Source organism: Pristis pectinata, chromosome 7, assembly GCF_009764475.1.
Source record: "Pristis pectinata isolate sPriPec2 chromosome 7, sPriPec2.1.pri, whole genome shotgun sequence".
Taxonomy (NCBI): Eukaryota; Metazoa; Chordata; class Chondrichthyes; order Rhinopristiformes; family Pristidae; genus Pristis; species Pristis pectinata.
Window position 1 is genome coordinate 87,458,341 of NC_067411.1, and position 22,354 is coordinate 87,480,694.

The 22,354-nt window shown below is 40.2% G+C and overlaps 1 protein-coding gene across 1 annotated transcript in view; it reads left to right on the forward strand.

Annotated features, from left to right (window-relative positions):
- Positions 1-22,354, forward strand: part of epb41l4a (erythrocyte membrane protein band 4.1 like 4A) — an 86,486-nt gene that overhangs the window by 62,779 nt on the left and 1,353 nt on the right. The window contains exons 5-6 of the mRNA XM_052019712.1: positions 15,699-15,777; positions 21,187-21,284. Coding sequence (XP_051875672.1) covers positions 15,699-15,777; positions 21,187-21,284 — 177 coding nt within the window. The remainder of the gene's footprint in view (positions 1-15,698; positions 15,778-21,186; positions 21,285-22,354) is intronic.

Here is a 22,354-nt window from a genome sequence, read left to right on the forward strand (position 1 = left end):
TCTGTTGCAGTGAAGGAAGGAGTGGGCCGAATAACAGGGTGGAAGAGGAAGGGAGGTTGGGAAGAGATTCAGGAATGGGGAGATTGTAGGGTGAGAGGGAGGAGTTGCTGCAACTGGAGCCCACCTGTAACTCTGGGCAAGTGCACACTTGCTGGTAGGTGCCTCAGTGTGCGGTCACTTGTATTCATGTGTATGCTAATGTCCATGAAGCAGAGCCTGGACCCAGTTGTCTTGAACCCTCTTGCCACTGGATCAAGACCTTGTTCTCTCTTGACTATGTGGAGGCTGGTGTGCATCCATTCCTCAATATGAAGTTCAGGAGCTTGGATGTCAGGACCCTCATGGACAGTCCAACAACCACAGAGCTGAACATCACTCTGCTATCATAGTCTGGGAATGCAGGCACTTTGATATTTACATCTCTGTCTTGAATGAGACATAATAGGCAAGAAATGACCAGCTCAAAGAAAGATGATGGGTACTCCTTTCTTCTGAAATTGTAGATTGGAAAACAAACATGATTTTTTTTGGGGGGGATGAGGGTAGGGGTTTGTTCTCAAGAATGAGCGTGCCTGGTGAATCAATGACTCAGCCTTTGGAATAAGTGAACCTGCAGCTCATAACACAGAACTAGGGCACGATGATCACCTGTTCATATGCCCAAATCCTGGGAGTGACAGGTGAACCTAAGGAGGATTTCGACCTGCCTACATCGAAAAGCAAGACAACTGATCCTTCTGAGTGCTTTCATATCGGTCAGAAAAGATGCAATCTTCTGGCAATGTGTAATTGGCCAGAAGGCTATAAGGAGAACTAACTTCAACTGAGTGTTCCTCCTGACAAAATACTTTGAGGAAAGTGTTGTCATAACCAAAATCCTGTTTTGTCAGAGAGACGAGCACAAATTCTCATGGCAACAACCTGATCCAGGTACTTGGCACCTGTTAGACTGTATCAATGACTGAATGTGTGACCACAGCAGATACTGATGATTGTCATCTGATCTGTTCTGATAATCTCCATCTGCCAGCCCCAAAACAATGGTGACAATAGAAATATTGCTGGAATAAAGTCAATATTGAAACTTTCAAGGATCTTGCAAAGGTAGCATTTTGCATGCAGTACCTCACAGACAACCTGACAATCCCCAGGAGACACAGAGCATTCACAGCATCTGTACAGCCCTGAAGTCCACCGTAATTAGCAACTCTGAAGAAACCCATGACTTCTCCAGCAGAAAACACCAGGACTGGTTGATGAGATGCACCAGAAGAGCTAGTAAACCACAAATACAAGGTATTTTCAGTTTGCAAGCTCCACCATGCCTTGAATGAAAAGAAATGGCTCTAAAGGCATCAAAGACTGAGGTCCAAAAGAAAATCTGTGTCCAAAGAGGAGATGGTGGGTGGAAGGAACACTAGAGTTCCTCAATGCTAATAACCACAATATGCATGGATTCTTCAGTGCTGTCAAGACTACATATGGACCAAGCAAGCAAGAGCCCAACCTGTAGAGAGTGAAGAATGGTAAGCTTATCAAAGATAGAGAGAGACAGTCAACACCTGCTGAATGGAACAGTTTTAAAAACAAAAGTCCTCTGGGAAGAGTAACACATGCCTGAGAATCTGTGGTGCTGTAATTGTAATGTATTCAAGAAAAGAGACACATTGGATTGCAGTAACTGCAGAGGGGTCTCCCTACTATCTACAAAAGGGGGGATTATTGCATGGTCCTCCTCAGTCACCTGCTCCCAACATCCAAAGAGCTGCTCCACAAAGTGTCCATTTTTTACCATGTTTATTGCATATGCTAATAGGAAACAATTGTATCAGAGTTTCCTTGCCAACTAGCCAAGAACAACCGTGACTCCCGCCACTGCACCAACACCCACAACTAGATCAAGAACCCTGCTTCCTATTGGATCCTCCCCAACACTCGTGTCCAACCCCCTGCACCCCTCCCTCTCATTTCCTGTTGCCATTTCCATGTTCTTTTACCCCATCAGTGAACCCGATGTATCACCCCAAAAACTCTTAATGACAGTGATGGAAGAATCTATCTGACCCTGGTCTACCAATAAACGGGGCTAGATGTAACAGGAATAAAACTAGGAAATGCTGGTAACGTTGAGCAGGTCAGACAGCATCTGTGGAAAGTGAAACAGGGTTATTGCTTCAAGTCAAAGAACCTTTGTCAGAACTGCTGGTAACAGGCCTTAGATCCTTCCTGCTGCCATGCGATCTACAGAATAGCAAGAGTACTGGAGGATGAATGAGAGGTGGAAGGAGGGAGAAGGAGAGTGACTGAGAGGGGATAAGTGGAGGTGAGTGAGGGAGGCAGCAAGTGAATGAAGGGTGAGTGAGAGAAGATGAAACAGTAGTTATAGCATGTTTTGTTCACCCACATAGATGCTATGGCCAAGAAAGCTCACTAGCGCCTCTGCTTCCTCAGGAGGCTAAAGAAATTCGGTTTGTCCCCTTTGATGCACCACAGAAACCATCCTATCCGGATGTATCACGACTTGGTACGGCAACTGCTCTGCCCAGGACTGCAAGAAACTGCAGAGAGTTGTGGATGCAACCCAGCGCATCACGGACACCAGCCTCCCCTCCTTGGACTCTGTCTTTACCTCTCATTGTCTTGGTGAAGCAGCCAGCATAATCAAAGACCCCACCCACCTGAGTCATTCTCTCTTCTCTCCCCTTCCATCGGGTAGAAGATACAGGAGCCTGAGGGCACGTACCACCAGACTTAAGGACAGCTTCTACTCCACTGTGATAAGACTTTTGAACAGTTTCCTTGTACAATGAGATGGACTACCTGTTGTGACCTTGCATCTTGTTGCACTACACTTTCTCTGTAGCTGTGACACTTTACTCTGTACTGTTATTGTTTTTATCTGTACTACATCAATGCACTCTGTACTGACTCAATGTAACTGCACTGTGTAATGAATTGACCTGTACGATCGGTTTGTAAGACAAGCTTTTCACTGTACCTCGGTACAAGTGACAATAATAAACCAATACCGATACCATTTTAGGGCACGTTAATTTCTAGCTCAGAGTGCTTTAACAACACTGTTCTGGTTACCACGTTGCCTCATCAATCCCACAAAATCCACAGAATTGAAATGAAAGCAAATCAGCCTCAATATCAAAGGGCTGCCTGAGAAGAAGAAAAACTCTTTTTCATATCCTTTCTAAGGAAAAATGGTCAAATAATCTGAAACATGACAAGAAAACTAGTATTGTGTCATTAAAAAGAAGGGACCATTGCTGCTAATAGTAAGATTGAGAGAAATTGTGCATTTCACATGATTCCAAGAAATGCATTAAATTAAGGAAGTCATTCAGGCCATTTGATCTTATCCTTCTGTAAAATCAACATTCGTATCTATCTAGGTTCTTCTTAAAACAAATTTATACTCCTGTCTCAACGATTCTTGGCAACCCATTTCCTTGCTGTGCAAACAAAATTCCTGCTCATGTTTCTCCTCACAGACCTGAAGCTGTTCATTCTGGAATTGCTTTATACTTTTGTCATCTTATTAATTAATTTGTGGGAAGTGAAATTTGACTTGGTCGGGTAAGCAAAATGAACATCACATCTGTGGTCCAAAATTTAATTCCATTTTACATCTCTGTTCAAATCAAAATTCACCTCTACATAATTTTGAAGTTGAAAGATTTCTATCTGGGTAATAAATACAAATCTCTCATTCTTTCCTTTAGTCAAATTTCCATGTTTACTAAAAACTTATTGATTGGAATTCCTGGACCACTTTAAAAATCTAATGTTGAGTTCCATCATTTGCTGGTATTAATTTCAATTTTACACTCTACTTTTCTGAAAGTTGCTGAAAACTAGAGTTTACTGAGCTACAATCACTAATAATGAGCAATATTATGTACTGGAATCTAAGTCATGGAACATGATTTCAGTTAAAATACAATTAAAGTTAAAATTTTAATCCTGGTTGTGGTTTTGTCCTATCTCAACAGAAGACCAAATGCTTGCTCAAAGTAGTAATTTGCGAAGCATTGAGGGAGGAAGGTAGAGAGTCAGAGTGGTTTAGGGAGAAAATTCCAGACCTTAGGGTCTTGGCAGATGAAAGCATAACACCAGTGGTTCAGGAATAGGTAAGAGAGCAGAACTGAAGGAATCCCTACAGTCTGGGGATTGTGGAGCTATAGGAGATAACAGAAATAAGGAGAGCTAAGTTTGTGGAGGGATATGAAGGATAAGTATTCTAGAAACAGGATTTGCTTAACTGGGAGCCACAGTCAGCCACATGGTAATGGGCGAATGGGAAGGATGCAAATTCAGAAGTAGACACCAAGAGTTCTGAATTACTTTGTTTGCAGAGCAAGATAAAGAAGGCCAGTCAGAACTAGCCTTGAAATATCATGTTAAGTGGTAACAAAAGCATGGATTACTAAGCAAAGATTCAGTTGATCTCTGAACTTTTAGTCACAATTTTAACTCTCAATTAACAAGTTGATGCAAATCCTAATGCTGAAGATATCAATTAAGGTAGACTCTTGCAAGATTAGTTGGAATGAAGAAGTGTACCACATAAAACCCTCTTTGACACTGTAATGTCTGAAAAATTAAATATGTATTGGAACAGGTCATTCCATGTGGTAGGTAAATACTTTGAAACTAAAGGATTACTGCTACTTCACAAAAATAAATCTTTTGTAAACAGTAATTTAACAGCTTTCAGTTTCTAAGCCTGGAAAAGTCAATGTACATGATGTCAAGAACAAAGTTTCAATTGGCCATTAAATTGGCTGGCTAGAGGGGCTGAGTACAGTGGCTAAATTAAAACTGAACACCCATGTTAAATTTTATAAAACTTTAGGTAGGCCACATCTAGAATATTGTGTGCAATTCTTTCTCCCACACTTTCAAAATGGTACAAATGCATGGGATCAAATGCAGATGTTGATGGAGTCTTAGAGACAGAGCATGGAAATCGGCCCTTTGGCCAACCATGTTGATCATCAACCACCTATTTACACCTATATTAACCCCACTTCTTTTATGCTCCTCACATCACATTGTCTTCAGCCCCTACACACTAAGAACAATTTACATTGGCCAATTAACCTACCAACCCACAAGTCTGGCATGTGGGAGGAAACCAGAGCGCCTGGAGAAAATCCATATGGTCACAGGGAGAAATTCCACACAAACAGTACTGGAGGTTAGGATTGAACCTGGGTCTCTGCCCTGGATACTAGCTGCACCACCGTGCCACCCCCAAGTTTACTTGGATGCTACCTAGTATGGAGTGTTTCAGTTTTAAGGAGAGACTGGATAGGCTGAGTTTGTTTTCCTTGGAGCGGAGGAGACTAACAGGTGCTTGAGAGAGGTATACAAAATTATGAGGAGCATAGTTTAGGATACTCAACAAAAGACTGAGAAAGTGAGATAATTAGATCAGGAATTTTTTTCTCTATTTCAAAAGTGTCTAAACCCAGAGAGCACAGGTTTAAGGTAGAATGCAGGAGGTTTAGAAGAGATCCAAGGAAGAATTCCTTTACTCAGATGGTGTTTGGAATCCGGAAGACACTGTCTGAGGGGATGGTGAAGGCAGAGGCTCTCACAAAACTTGAGTATCTAGATGAGCACTTGAATCGCCAAGGCATAGGAAGCTATGGGCCAAATGCTGAAAATGTGATTAGCATTAGATGAATACTTGCATAGAAATGGTGGATGAAGAGCCTGTTTTGTAATCAATGGCTTTCTAATTAATTTGTGTAGAAGCTCTTAAGATAAGGTAAGATATCTTTATTAGTCACATGTACATTGAAACACACAGTGAAATGCATCTTTGGCGTAGAGTGTTCTGGGGGCAGCCTGCAAGTGTCGCCACGCTTCTGGCACCAACATAGCATGCCCACAACTTCCTAAACCGTACGTCTTTGGAACGTGGGAGGAAACTGGAGCATCCGGAGGAAACCCACGCGGGCACAGGGAGAACGTACAAACTCCTAACAGAGTGGCCGGAATTGAACTCGGGTCGCTGGTGCTGTAATGGCATTACACTAACTGCTACACTACCATGCCTGCCTTACTGTACATAATTGATTTCTTTAATTCCTGATCTAATTACCACACTTTCCCAGTCTTTTTTAAATTTCTTCGACAGAGCTTTTCTTAACTTGAACAACTTTGATCATGATCACTCTCAGGCAATATCTTTCCAATGTGAATTTCTGTCCTCATAACTGAATGATAGACTCCTTGGCCCAAGCACTTTTGTTGATTTTCAGTCTTTTCAGGATTTCATGCAATGACGTTTTAATTCTAATCTCTCAGTGAAGTCTTCTACAAAATATTTTGAATTTCCAATGTGATTGGAGCCTCTCTGCTAGGAGTGGGTGCTAAAAGTACCATAGGCACCTTTATCTAATGCTTCAGATAAACTCAGCAATGCCTCTGACTGAAATCTGAGCTTCATAACAGAATAAAAAAGATTAATACATTGGACTTGATCCTTGAACTCCTTACTGATATCGAAAATAACTTTATATTTGAATTGCACATGAAATACTATGGATTTGAATGCGGTGGGTTAAAACATATTCATGATACACCATAAGGATTTTAATTTTCAAAGTCTATATTTTCTATTTGCAATTATTAGAACATAGAACAGTACAGGAACAGGACCTTTGGCCCATGATGCTGTGCCGAACTAATTAAGCTAATGGTACCCAATCCCTTCTGCCTGCACATGGTCCATATCCCTTCGTACTCTGTATATTCATGTGCCTAAGAGCCTTTAAGTCACTTCTATCCACCACCACCCCTGGCATTGCATTCCAGGCACCCACCACTCTCTCAATTGGAAAAAAAACCTGTCCTGCATATCTCCTTTGAACTTTGCCCTTCTCTCCTTAATTGCATGCCCTCTAGCATTAGACATTTCAACCCTAGGAAAAAGATACCAGCTGTCTTCTCTATCTATTGCCTCTCATAATTTTATAAACTTCTATCAGGTCTTCCCTCAGCCTCTCCGCTGCAGAGAAAAAAACCCTAATTTGTCCAACCTCTCCTTATAGCGCATGCCCTCTAATCCAGATGCATCCTGGTAAACCTCTTATGAACCCTCTCCATAGCTTCCACATCCTTCCTATAATGGGGCAACCAGAATTGAATACAATACTCCAAATGCAGCCTAACCAGAGTTCTATAAAGCTGCAACATAACTTCCCGACTCTTGAATTCAATGCCTCGACTAATAAAGGTAGGCATGTCATATGCCTTCTTTACCACCCTATTGACTTGTGTGGCCACTTTCAGGGAGCTATGGACTTGGACACCGAGATTCCTCTGTACGTCAATGCCGTTAAGGGTCCTGTGTACTTTCCCTTTACGTTTTATCTCCAAAGTGCAACGCCTCACACTTATCTGGATTAAACTCCATCTACCATTTCTCTGCCCATACCTGCAACTGACCTACATCCCACTGCATCAATTGGCAACCTTCTACACTGTCCACAACACTACCAATCTTTCTTGTTTTCATCTGCAAACTTACAAAACCAACCATCCATGTTTTCATTCAAGTCACCTCTGTTATATCACAAACAGCAGAGATCCCAGTACTGATCCCCGCGGAACACCACTAGTCATGGACCTCCAGCCAGAATAAGTGCCATCAACCACTACCCTCTGGGCAAGCCAATTCTGAATCCAAGTGGCTAAGTCACCATCAATCACCTTGGCCACCTCACTCGAAAAACTAGTCAAGTTAGTAAGACGTGACCTGCTCCACACAAAGCCATGCTGACTGTCCCGAATTAGGCCATGCTTTTCCAAATTCTCATAAATCCTATCCCTATGAATCCTCTCCAATAAGTTCCCTACCACTCACAATTTCCAGGATTATGCCTATTTCTCTTCTTGAAAAACATTAGCTACTTGCCAGTTCTCTGGGGCCTCACCTGTGGCTAGAGAGGACGCAAAATTCTTGGTCAAGGCCCAAGCAATCTCATCTCTTACCTCTCTCAATAATCTGGGGCATATTGCATCAGGCCCTGGCCCTTATCCACCTTAATGTTCTTCAAGAGACCCAACACCACCTTTCCTTTATCTTAAAATGCCCTAGCATATAATCATGCTCCACAGCGATCTCACTATCCTCCGTGTCCTTCTCCTTGGTGAATACCAATGCAAAGTACTCATTTAGGACCTCACCCATATCCTCCACCTCTAGCACATGTTCTCACCTTTATCCTTGAGTGGTCCTACCCTCTCCCGAGTTATTCTCTTGCTCATGATGTATGTATAGAATGCCTTGGGATTCTCTTTAATCCTACTTGCCAAACACTTTTCATGGTCCTTCCTAGCTCTCCTAATTCCCTTCTAGAGATCTTTTCTGGCTTCTTTATGTTCCTCAAGGGCCTTGTTCAATTTTAGCTTCCAAAACCTTACATATGCTTCCTTTTGCTTCTTGACTAAATTCATAACCTCTCTTGTCATCCAAGGTTCCCTTACCTTTCAATCCTTGTCCTTCCTTCTTACTGGAATATATCTGTCCTGTACTCTATGCCATTAGTCTTTAAACAACCTCCATATGGCAGATGTGGACTTGCCCAAAAACAGCAGTTCCCAATTAACTCTCCCTAGTTCCTGCCTAATACTCTCATAATTTGCCCTCCCCCAATTTAATACTTTCCCACAAGGTCTATTTTCATCCTTATTCATAGCTATCTAAAAGTTAAGGAGTTGTGATCACTGTTTCCTAAATGTTCCCCCACTGAAAGGTCAATCACCTGGCCAGGCTCCATTCCCAATGCAAGGTCCAGTATGGTCCCTCCTCTAGTTGGACTATCCACATACTGCTTTAAGAAACTCCCCTGGGTGCACCAAACAAATCCCACCCCACCTAACCCTCTTGCACTAAGGAGGTCCCAGACTATATTGCAGAAGTTGAAGTCCCTCACCTCGACAACTCTGTTTTTGCACCTTTCCTTAATCTGCCTCCTTATCTGTTCCTCAATGTCCCAGTGGCTACTGGGGGGGGGGGGGGGGGTCTATAGTATAATCCCATCAGAGTGATTGCACCTTTCTTATTTTTGAATTCTATCCATATAGACTCAGTGGATGAACCCTCCCTTATGTCCCCTCTGAGTGCAGCTGTGATACTGTCCCTGATTAGTAGTGCAACTCCTCCCCCTCTTTTACCTCCCTCTCTATTCTGAAAGATTGAAACCCTGGAACATTAAACAGCCAGTCCTGTCCCTCTCTCAACCAAGTCTCTGTAATGGCCACAACATCATAGTTTCATGTATTGATCCATGCTGTAAGTTCGTCTTTTATTGCTTCATCAAGATAATTAGTCATCTTTAAAAATCAAATGGTTCTTGACTATAGATTTTAAACTAAATTGTATTATCACCTTGGTTTGCTCTATTTTGTTCTTTGAAAATGGGTGCTGCATCAATAAACCTTGTACATTCTATCCAGACGTTCCACCATTTTTCACCATTTTGTTCAGCATGCTAGGGTGTAAATTTCATTATGTCTGCCACTTTATCATTACTTGATTTCTTTTACTATTCTCTACTATCTCATGGTGTTAAGGAAAGATAAATATTTTGTTTCTTGACTTTAAGTGTTATACCTGACTTTGTTTTCTCTGTGATTTAGAAAATGTATGCACAGTCTTTTGTTCTCCATCCATTACCTCTTTTGCTGTATGCTCTTTCTTTGAGAACATTTTTCCTTATCCTCATTGGGTGTCTGAACAACTTGTTGTATCATAATGTAAAGCAAGATTGCTCGGATCCATGTTACATGTCTGATGACTTAGTTTCTCATTTCCATGACTCCTTCAATGTGTCACTTTGGCTGTCACTACTTTCCTTTCACACTGTGGATATTGTTCTCTTTTATGATCATTTCTGTTTTTTTCAATATTTATTCACTTATTGTTGTCTTCATGTACTTATGTCATTGATCTTCATTATTTGCAATCAAAATTTCAACATCATCAAGAAGGAACAAATTTGTTGTGATGTTTTCTTCTGTGAGACCATTATGTGGAGGTGCTTGGTTCTTCCCAAAAACTTTCATGGTTCTTCCTAACAACTTTGAACCTTTCTCCTCATCAAATGTTATCAATTGCAGATGATGTTAACTTGTGCAATAAATAGGAAATGATAAAACACATCCTTGTAATGCAGATTAAGCTGAAAATTTTGGCAAATTTGGGCCTTTGTTCTTGCAATACATTCAGCCCATTTGAGAGAAGTGGAACATTTGCGACTTAATCATCACGAACCATGATTTGACTTTGTTGACTCAAAAGCCTTTTATTGGTCAACAAAAGTCATGAGGAGGCATTTGTCATATTTTATGTAGCTTTTAATGGGCTGCCTATTGTTAAGGCTGGCATTTGTGCAACTGCTATCTCCTCAAAATCCTTCTGTGCCTCAGCAATTGTGGTACTATCATAGGTTGAATTTGTGTTTCTACTACCTTGGCATACAATTTTCTTATGGTACTCAGAAGTCCAATGCCCAATCTAATTTCTTTTATTTCCCTTATTATTATGACAACAGAGGCCATTTGGAAGATTCTATGGAAATATGTTTCCATGCTGCAGATTTTTTTTGATCTTGCAGTAAAGGGGTTTGTTCCTTGCTGATTGTTTGACCTCACGTTTGACTTCTGAAAAAGCTTGAGACTGGAGATACTTGGCATGTTATTTAGCTTGTTTTTGTGGATCTAACCTCCATGTACGTATCTATCCATTCTTCTTTCATGGGTATTTGAATTTTGATTGTCTATCGTTCCTCATCTTCTCTGTGTAGAACCAAGGTGATTTGGTGGTTAATTAAAGTACACATTTCATCTTTCCTGCAGCTTTATCATTATATCTCATTAATTCAAGACAATTGTTTTTTTTCAGTTCAGTAGTATCCATAACTCCTCTTCAAATTGAGTTCACTCTCCTGTAGAATTTCTAGCTTCTGCCCTCTCTTCATTCACAAGCATATTTCCAAAATCAACCGAGGTTTGTTGTTTTTGTTGATTTATCAAATGTTTTGTTTCTTGTCTTGCTAATCACTAGATATGATCTTGATCATCTTTGGACATCACCCATTTCAGGTTTTTTTTGTTTGTTTTGCCTTTATTCTTTAATGTTGCTGTAGTGTGCTTTTGAAATTTATTTTCCTTGTAGCACAAGCTTTTGATGCCAGGCTGAGAATAGCAGGCTTAACTATTCTCACTCCTCCTCATGGAGTTCCTTGCATTTGGTATTCTCACAGAGATTTTTAGATGCCTGATTAATTTGATATTTCACTGATTCTTTACTAAGTGATTTCTTTTATTCCTTGATCTCCAAATGCACTTACAGTATAGTGAGAGACACCATCTTGTGGTCAATGTTGTTAACCACATTTGCTGCTCTGACATCAGTATTACAGCGGCTATCCTTCTGTCCTGTTGGGATGTATAAGGATGATTCAGCTTTTATAATCCAGGTTGTTCCACTTGTACTGAGAGAATACTTATGTGTCTCTAAAGGAACAATATGTGGGGTGCATGGGGGTTGTGTTGGGCACACGTTTCTGGTACTCTTCTCCATTATCATTTTGCCTGGTATTCTTGACATCATATAGAACCATAGAACACTGCAGCACAGAAAGCAGGCCATTCTGCCCTTCTAGTCTGTGCCAAAACTTTATTCCGCTAGTCCCATTGACCTGCACCCAGTCCATAACCCTCCAGACTGCTCCCATCCATGTATCTATCCAATTTATTCTTAAAACTTAGGAGTGAGCCCGCATTTACCACATCTGATGGCAGCTCGTTCCACACTCTCACCACTATCATCAGATCTATTCTTCAGACTGCCTTTAATCTGTCCCAATTCTTCCATTAAAGTCTTCCATCAAAAAAAAGCTTATCTAAAGGAGCAACTTTTGTTGCTCTTTGTTGAATTTATCAAAATATTTTTCCTTGTCTTTGAAAATCTATCATTATATGGGGCTTGCGGTGTGCCGCAAGGGTCGGTGTTGGGGCCTCTCCTTTTTACCTTGTACATCAATGATTTGGATGATGGAATAAATGGTTGTGTGGCTAAGTTTGCGGATGACACCAAGATAAGTGGAGGAGTAGGGAGCATAGAGGAAATAGAAAGAATGCAGAGGGACCTAGACAGTTTAGGAGAATGGGCAAGAAAATGGCAGATGAGATTCAATGTTGAGAAATGTGCAGTTGTACACTTTGGAAGTAGAAATAAGCGGGTAGATTATTATCTAGAAGGAGAGAAGATTGATAGTGCGGTAGTACAAAGGGACTTGGGGGTACTTATACAAGATACCTTAAAAGTTAACCACCAGGTTGGATCGGTGGTTAAGAAAGCGAATGCTATGTTGGCATTCATCTCGAGAGGTATAGTGTATAAAAGTAAGGAAGTGTTGATGAGGCTCTACGGGGCGCTAGTGAGGCCTCATTTGGAATACTGTGCGCAGTTTTGGGCCCCGCATCTTAGGAAGGATGTGCTGACGTTGGAGAGGGTTCAGAGGAGATTTACGAGAATGATTCCAGGAATGAAAGGGCTTAAGTACGATGAGCGTTTGTCGGCTCTTGGACTGTACTCGCTGGAGTACAGAAGGATGAGAGGGGACCTCGTAGCGACATTTAAAATGTTGACAGGTAAGGATAGAGTAGATGTGGCTAGGCTGTTTCCCTTGGTGGGCGTGTCCAGGACCAGAGGGCACAATCTTAGAATTAGAGGGTACAGTTTCAAGACAGAGATGAGGAGAAGTTTCTTTACCCAGAGGGTGGTGAAATTGTGGAACTCCTTGCCACGCACAGCAGTGGAGGCCAGATCAGTGGGGGTGTTCAAGGAGGAGATAGACAGATATCTAAATAGTCAGGGTATCAAGGGATATGGGGATAAGGCTGGCAAATGGGATTAGAATAGTTTTTTTTTTCTCTCTCTTTTTTTCCCACCCCATTTCTTTTTCCCTTTTCCTTGGAGCAGACTCGATGGGCCGAATGGCCTGCTTCTGCTCCCTTATCTTGTGATCTTGTGATCTTGTGATCTCTGTCTTATGTCTTTTCTCCACTCTGAGTATGACGTTTTTCACAGGTGCCAGTCACTTCTAGAATATTGATGACTATCTCTGGAACTATAATGAAACCAAATCTATTTTTGTTCTTTCTATAGGTGTTACTTCAAAGGAGATCATTATATAATCTTCATGCACCTCCTTTTTCCTGTTCAATCTTGTGTCAGCCAGGCCCAGTATTTGCATAGTGAGACACCTATACTCCAGCACCCTAGGATCTTTGGTAGTGCGGGACCAGCAGATTTTCAGATTATTGGGTGTTACCCAAACAGACTTCTATTTTACTCTTTTTTCATGTTACATCGTAATTTAGTGAATGTTCCCATGAATCCGATAAGTTTAAAGAAAGCACAAAATATACAAGAACTCTGGACCCTGGCTCCAACATCAAACTTACCCATGTTCCTGACTCCAGATCTTCCAGACCCTGACCCTCTCTCCAGTAGTACAGTCCACTCATGGTCCAGACTCTAGCCCCCTGGCTCTGGTATGCAACCCACTTGGACTCTGGACCCGTGGACTAATGAGTGAATCAGATGCCGAACCATCAAGATTTCCAAGCAGTCAGATGCTGGAGTTTTGGAGCTTTACTGTACATTAATTTTCTTCTTCATATTAGCTTTTCATTTTATCTCCCATTTTATCTCATCATCCTTGATAGTCCCTTTTTTTTCCATCTATTGGATTATTTGTTGCAATATAAAATCCTTCAATGACTTGGTAGACCCATGTGAGTTTACCAGAATTCCATCAACCGTGCACTTCATTGTTTGATCTAAGTTGCCATAAAGATTATGTTCCATTTACTACAGTGCAGACGAGTTGACAAATATCTGTAAGATTCCTCTTTACTAATTGGAGCACTTTGCTTTTGGTTCTTCATGATTTATTCTCCAACTCCTAAACTCTATTTTTATGTCACTAATACCAAGTAATTATTAAGCACCTCTGCCAGTTTCCATTTATACAGGAAGTCCCCGGATTACGAACGAGTTCAGTTTTTGAGTCTGTTCGTAAGTCGAACTTGTATGTAAGTCAGAACAGTTACGTACAGTTCACATCTAGCATCAATTAGTCAAATGTTTGTCTTAGTATATAGTATATATTTTACCTAAAACATCATAAATATAACAATGCAGTAATAATAATAATAAATGTAACTACAGTATAGTATTTATAATTGAGAGAGAGGGTGTGTGTGTGTGAATAGGTATAAAAAACATTAAAGAAACATTTCTTAAACTGTTTAGATAGAAAAGAAAAGATAATGATTAAAGGTTAACACTTACTCTCGTTCCAATTGATGTCTTGCATACCGGAAGGAGCCTTAATTAACAATTTCTTAAAGTAAACATCAAGGGTGGCTTGAACAGAGCTTTTCTTTTTCTCATTATAAATGGCCTTGTAACAGCTGAGGCCGTTGGTAACTATCCAGTAAACTTTGTTGAACCTCTCTGCGTTAGGATCTTGCTCCTCTAACTTTGCCATCCCTGCTTCAATGAGACGAAAGGCTTCAGCTAACTCCTTCGTCAAAAACTCCATTACTCTCCCCTTGTCCTATATAATTGTCCCGATCATTGACTGACTATAGCCTAATGCTTTTCCAATGTTTGTTGGCGTTTCACCTCTCTCTGAACGCTTTATTATTTCCACTTTCATTTCAGTCGTGATCGTTTTCCTTTTCTTCGATGCATCACCATCACTTGCATCAGATTTACGCTTCGAAGCCATGATTACGCGGTGGCATTGTTCTCCCTCAGGCCGACGAACCGCTTAAAATGCGCAGTGTTTTGAGCGTCGCGCAAAGTAGTCCGCCTGTTCGTTAGTACGAACCATTGTGTGTAACTCGATTTTTTAAAATAATAGGCCTTACGGAGATCAGTTCGAAAGTACGGGCGTTCATAAGTCAGGAGTTCGTAACCCGGGGACTTCCTGTACCATTGTAACTCAATACCTCCTCTGGGTTATCAGCACATAAAACAATTCTCTATTTATTGGTAGATTTCTTAGCTGCCTTTTTACTTTAGATATTTGTCATTCCCTCCTATTTTCCTTGCTTTACTGATCTTTCTCATAACCCCTTATTTTTCATATTCTCTTTTACTTTTTCAAGTATTTTATAATATTTCTTAAATTTCAGTTTGTTTATAGCAGTTTATTCATTGATTGCATCCTGAATTTTGAGGTGTTGTCCATTTTAAGTGCAGAGAGTTATTGGGTCCTGTTATGCTTATTAAAAACAGTGGTGAATGTGATCTCATTATTAAAAGGATAAAGAAAAATAAAAGAATGTGGCAAAGGGGAGGGGAAATCAGACTAAGATAACCAAAGTTGTAAAGATCAGATAACCAGTCTTCTCTGTTGTAAAATTCCATTAGTTTATACCTTGATATAATTTTGAATGCTATGATTCATCATTTTGTTAATTTGTCTGCTTCATCTGATGTGGAATTTCACATTGAAAACTGTCTTTTACGGTTAATCTGAATATTTGAGATTGGTTAATTAAACTATATATGTAAGTCTTTAACTATTGTTGTTAAACGTTCAATATATAAATCGCATTCTATGTTAATGTTTCTTCTTTTGTAGCTGGCCCACCCTATACATTATATTTTGGTGTAAAGTTCTATGCAGAAGATCCTTGTAAACTTAAGGAAGAAATAACAAGGTAACAGAGTGTAAATATTAACTTTGCTACCTGAGTCATATGTTACTGAACATTGCCATTTTCTGACCAGTCAGCTTTATGGAATCCTGTAAGGCCAGCTTGATGATATTTATATTATTTTGCAAATATTTTCAAATGAATGGAGTGCAAAATTATAATAGTTAATACATTTATGTGGACGGTAGCATTTCACAAAGTTACAAGTAAATATGGTTTGGCTGATGGCAGGGTGTTAAATTACCAGTCTAATAACCCAGTAGCCTGGACCAAGCAATCCGAAGATGTAATTCAAATCCCACCATGGCAGCTGTGGAATTTAAATTCAAGTCAAAAAATTATTTGGAATATTAAAAAAAAACTCGTCTTAGTAATGGTCACTGTGAAATGACTAGATTGTTGTTAAAAAAACAACTGGTTCACCAATGTCTTCCAGAGTCCACATAAATATGGCTGCCCTCTGAAGTGGCTCAGCAAGCCACTCAGTTGTGTCATAACTGCTATATTAAAACAGAAAATGGATGAAACTGGATGAATCACCTAGTGTTGACATAGACGACAAATTCGGATATGGCAAAGTTGATCCAGCTCAGTTAACCTCGCAAAGGCCTCCCAATGAACACCCAGGGACAGGTGTGAGATTAGCATAGCTGTTCCCAGACCAGTGTCACAATCACCTGACACAAAATCATACCTCTCAGACTACATTCCAGAATCCTTCTCCTCAATCCCTGAATCCCTGGGATAGACCACCAAATGTGGCAATAAAGAGTTTTACAAGCACAAGTGAGTAGTCAGGGAGTCATGAAGGACATAGCTGCCAAACTGGGTCTGCAGAAGATAGTGAGCAAACCAACTTGAGGGTTAAAACTGATTGCCAGTCAACCTGTGGACATCTTTTTGTGGGTCCAGACTCCATGACAGCTTTGGTAGGAATGATCACAGCAGAGACCCTGTGGAGACAAAATTCTATCTTCACGTTAACGGCACCTTCCAAAATGTTGTGCCTCACTGCCATCACCCTGAATAAGAACAAAACTGGCACCTCAAAGATGTGTCCAGCAGCAGCATTAGTGTAGACCACCACATAGCCTGGCATATTCCTCTTTCTACCATTACAATCAACAAGAGGATCATCCCTGGTTCAGTGAGGAGTGTAGAAAGACATGCAGGAGCAAATCAGGTGCCACCCTCTAGAAGCTGCAACACAGGTCTACATGCGTGCTATACAGCAAAATCAGTACGCAATAGACAGATCAAACCTCTCCAGTCCTACTACATCTAGTCATGAATGATAGTGGACAATTAACCAACTAATGGGAGAAGAAAGAGGCTGCAAGAATATTCCCATCCTCAAAGATGGTGGGGAGGAACAAGGCTGAAATATTTGCAACCACATTTAGCCAGAAGTGCCGCATAGTTGCCCCTTCTTCCCTTCCTCTTGAGACCCCCATCACCATAGAAGCCGGTCTTCAGCCAATTCATTTCATTTCTCTTGATAACAAGAAATGGTTAAGTGTACTGGATATAGCAAAGACTTCGGGACAGCAAGTTATTCCAAAATAGTTGCAACAATAATATCTACTCAACAAAGTGGAAAATTGTGCACAAAAGCAGGCCCACTTAAATCTAAGTAATTCCCAGTCAACTCTCAGTCATCCGCAAAGCGATGGGCAATGTTGTTGATGATGCTATCAATCAGCCAATAAGATGCTCACAGATGCCCACTTTCTGTTTCGGCAAGACTGCTCAGCTCCAAACTTTACCATAATCTTGTTGCAAACATGAATCAAAGAACTGAATTTCGGAGTTGGGGTGAGAGTGATTACACTTGGCATTCAGTTGTCACCTGACTGAGTACAGCATCAAGGACTCTTGGTGAAACTTACCTCAGTGGGCTTCAAGGGGAAAATACTCAATTGGTTGGAGTCACCCATAATACAAAGAAAGCTGGTTATAGTTCTTGGACGTATATCATCAGAGCCCCAGTATGTCAGTCTAGCAATTCCTCCAGGCTGTTTCCTAAGCCCAGTCTTGTGGCATCTATGCCGTAAAAGTGCCAGACGATGACTGTTTCCAACAAGAGAGCACCTAACCACCTACCGTTGATGTTCAATGGCATGACCATTGGCTAGTTCCCCACCATAAACATCCTGAGGGGTATTATTGACCAGAAATTCAACTTGACCAACCACATAAATATTGTGGCCATGAGAGCAGGTCAGAGGATGGGTATGCTGTAGTGAGTGATTCCCAAATCTTTTCATCGTCTACAAGCCACAAGTTAAAGTCAGAATGAAATACTTGCCACTTGCCTGGGTGGTTGCAGCCCCAACAATACATTGGAAGCTCAATGCCATCCAGGACAAGGTAATCCAGTTGATTGACACTCACTTCCCCACCCTAGACATTCATTCCTTTTATCACCAGGACACCATGATTGCAGTGTGTGCTACATACATTTTCTTAGGCATCTCCCAAACCTTAAACATCTATAATCAGAAAGGACAAGAGCAGGAAGTGCATGGGAATACCACCATCTGAAGATGCTCCTTCAACTAGGGCACCATCTTAAAGATCTACCCAAGCTGTGTGAAGGGAGGAATGATAATTTAGCATATTGCAACACTGAGTAGCAAATTTATTTTAATTTCAGTTACTGTTCATGAATTTGCCAGTTAAATCTCACACTAAAGCCTGCATTACTAAAGGTAACCATTTGTGACAAGAGAGTGGGTGAGGAAGAAAAGTCAAGCAGAAATATTTTTGATCTAAATATTCATTTGTGCTAAACAAAGTAAATCCAAAATTTAAGACAATTAAAGATTGATGCAAAAAGATTGTATGAAAAATTGGGATTATTAATGTCTATTTTTGGGGTGCTACAAATGCTCTCAAAACTCCATAATGTTATTGAATGCATGTGTCCACACTTGCGCGATGATGGTGGGGACATTAGTCTGTGAACGTCTGGCAAATGAATGGAGGGCAGCCAGATCAAGATATCTTTCAGTATGCAATGGTGACTTAACAATAGCAGTGTCATTTGAGAACTCAACGCCCTAGCTAACTCTTTGTCTTAAACTTGCATGGCTGAAGGTACATATAGCTGTGGGAAAGACCTGTCCATCAGCGCTATTTAAAGGGATTATCAATTTCAAGTTTTCTGGTTGATTCTTCAGGCTACTGCTCCAATTGTATATGATGCTTTCTAAAGTTACTGCACGTTATGGAAGTCTAAAGCAGGCACAGAAAGTCTTTTTGCTGCTTTGATCTCCCCTAATCTTCCATTAAAATCTTCCATCACATAAAGCTTAACCTGTGAATCACCTTTTGCTTGATCATTGTTGAGTTACATAAAGTAGTTATCTTTCTCTTTGGCTCTAGATGGGGCATGGCTTGCATCAAGGGTTCTGCCTCATCCTTATTTTTGTGCGCTGTGATATAATTCTTTCGAAGATCTTATTTGCTTCCAGAATATTGTTGACTATTTGCATGTTTATAGTGAAAGCGAGTCTGATTTTTGCTCTTTCCATGGCCTTACTTCTGAGTAGATAAGTATGTTAACTTTATACACTTTCTTTGTTTGTCCTCTTCAGGCTAGGATCAGTATGGTCCTGATTTTGTTTATTTATCTTCTTCATGGTATCAGCTGGACTTTCCATTTTTGATTCCCAACTCAGTTTATAAATTGAGCCAACTACATTTGATCTTATCTGATCATCCAGCCAATAAATAGTGTGATTAGTACAGGGTGAACTCTGAAATCATTCAGATGAGCAAGTACACTTGCTTCCTGCATACATTATACAAGTACAAGTTACTTTATATTGCAATCATTTCACTTTTTTGGAGTGAGAGGAGCTATCTAATTTAGCCTTCATCACGTTGAATTTCTGCTCTTTTCCTTGGCTGCTCCCGGGTGGAGGTTGTGAGAATCGTCCTTGTGCCTCTGGATTGGCTCCAGTGAAATTTGATTTTTTTGGTCTGAGGTGGACCGAATATTCAATATTTGTTCCCTAATTTTTTTATTCAGTGGTTGGGCAGCTCTTGATTGGTGACCAGTGCTGGGTCATACTAAATAAACTGAACCACTCCCATCTGAGAGCAGTGGAGATCACACTGCGGTAGATACCTGCTAGTGAAATACTGTCATAGAACCATTTCAGTGTAAACGGAGGCCATTCACCCCATCAAATCCATGTCAATGCTTTGAGGAGCAATCAATTCTATTCCATTCCCTTTTCCCACCCCATGGTGTGGGAATTATTCTGCCTCAAGAGCCTTATAGGCATAGAGTTCCATGATCACTTTGTCTAAAGAAAAAATTTCCTTGCACACGTATCTGTATCTTTTGCCCATCATCTTGAATCTGTGTCTCCAGATGTTGAAGCATCTGCTAATGGGAACAGCTTCTCTCTACTTAACCTATCTAAGCCCATCATGATCTTGCATACCTGCATCAACTCCTACCTCAATCTTCTGAGCTTCCAACTTATCCAATATAACCTGCAGCTAAAATCCCCATTCTGGAACTGTTCTTGTAAATCTCATCCGTATCCTGGCTTGGTCATCATGTCTTCCTAAACATGTTGCAATTGGAGCAAGACATCATATTCCAGAGTATGACCCAACCAGTGTTATATGAAAGTTCAGCATAACCTCACTGATTTTGTACTTTTCACCTCAATTTATGAAGATAAACCAAACTGTCACTATGTCCTGCCATTTTCAAAAAAATATGCACGTATATGCCCAGATTCTGTGATTGTACACGCTTTAGAACTGTGGTCTTTAGATAATATTGCTCTCATTGTTCTTTCTGTTGAAATGTATGGCTTTACATTTCATCTAGTATCTGTCTGCCTATTCTGGTCTCATGCCTATCCTTTGCATTTATTATCATCCTCCTTACTGTATTCTGCACATCCCAGTTTCGTGTCACCTATAGATTTTGAAATTCTGTGTACCCATGTCTAAGTCATTTATATATAATTTTCCTAGCACTGACCCCCTAGGGAATAGCACTGTTTACCATCCTCCAGTCTGAAAAACACTAGCTTATGCTTTCTATTTTTGAGGGTTTTTTAAACTCGTTCTGTCACTGGGCCTCAGTCTTTTTATGTTGGGCTATGTTAAATGCCTTCTGCAAATTCATGTAGACAGTTAGTGTTGGAACTCCAGTAAATACCATTTGGAAATAAAAAGTGCTTCACAAAGATCACTATGGATAGCATAATGGAATAGGAACATTGAAAAGTGTACACAAAAGTGCATGTTTTTGTGAATTTCATTTGTAAGATGCCTGACGTAGTTCCGGTTAGATTATAACCTGATGTTTTTTAAAAAAAGATGCACTGAATGGGTCCAGTACTGCATTTATCTAAATGCTAATATATTTTCTTATTTTAGATACCAGTTTTTTCTACAGGTCAAACGGGATGTCCTTCAAGGTAGATTGCCTTGCCCTTTAAACATTGCCGCACAATTGGGTGCATATGCTATCCAGTGTAAGTGAATTTGTTCTTTTCCAGCAGCTTAATGATTTTATGTTATATGATACATTAACTAAGTGTACTGTTGTAGTGACCGTACTATGGACATTGTGACAGTTTAAAAATCATTTCTATTTGGAAGTAAATGTGGTATATCTGTTGAATAGAAATGGTTAGAAACATTAACTTCAATGTTTTTGATACACTCGTGACTTTCAGTCTCAGTATTTTTACATACTGGGAGCACATTCTGTGCCATTTCTCCATTGCCTTCAATTCCCCACTCTTTCAAAGATTTATCTACCTCCACTGTAATTATTTCTAATGATCTTTTCTCCATAGAGGATTCATCACAGTGAAGAAACTTGAAACTATTTAGAAAAAAAACGCACTGAGAACAATTCAGATTAACAAGGAAAATGTGAATTTAAAATCAAATTAATTGGCTCATTTTTGTAAGGGTTTTTTACACTCTGCAAATGTGTGAAACTTCAGTTTTTTATCTTTTCTGTCCTTGTGTAAGTGCATAGTAGATCAAGAGATTTACATGTCTCCATACCGTTACTGTTCATTAAGATATGTTTCCTTGCTGAAAAGTGATTTGAATAAGTGTATGTTCTGATTGAACGTAGGAACCTAAGAAGTAGAAGCAGGAGTTTGCCAGACTCTAGCATGCTTCCCAGTTATTATGATCATAGCTGAACCTGAGCCTCATTCATTGTGTTGGCCAATCCCTTGATACTCTAAGTGTCCAAAAATATATTGTTCTCTGCTTTGAATATATCCAGTGACTGAATTTCCACAGGCCATTGTGTATTCCAAAGACTTACACCCCTCTGTGTAAAGAAGTTGCTTCCTTTTCTCAGACTGAGAGATGGCTTCTAGTTCTAGATTTTCCAGCTAGAGGAAACAGCCTCTTGGCATCTAACCTGTCATCTCCATTAAAATCTTGTATGTCCCAATGAGATCACATCTCATTCTTTTAAACTGCAGTGAGTTTAGGCCAATTTTACTCAATCTCTCTTCATAGGACAAACCCCTCATCCCAGGAATCTAATGAATCGACGCTGCACTGACTCCAAGGC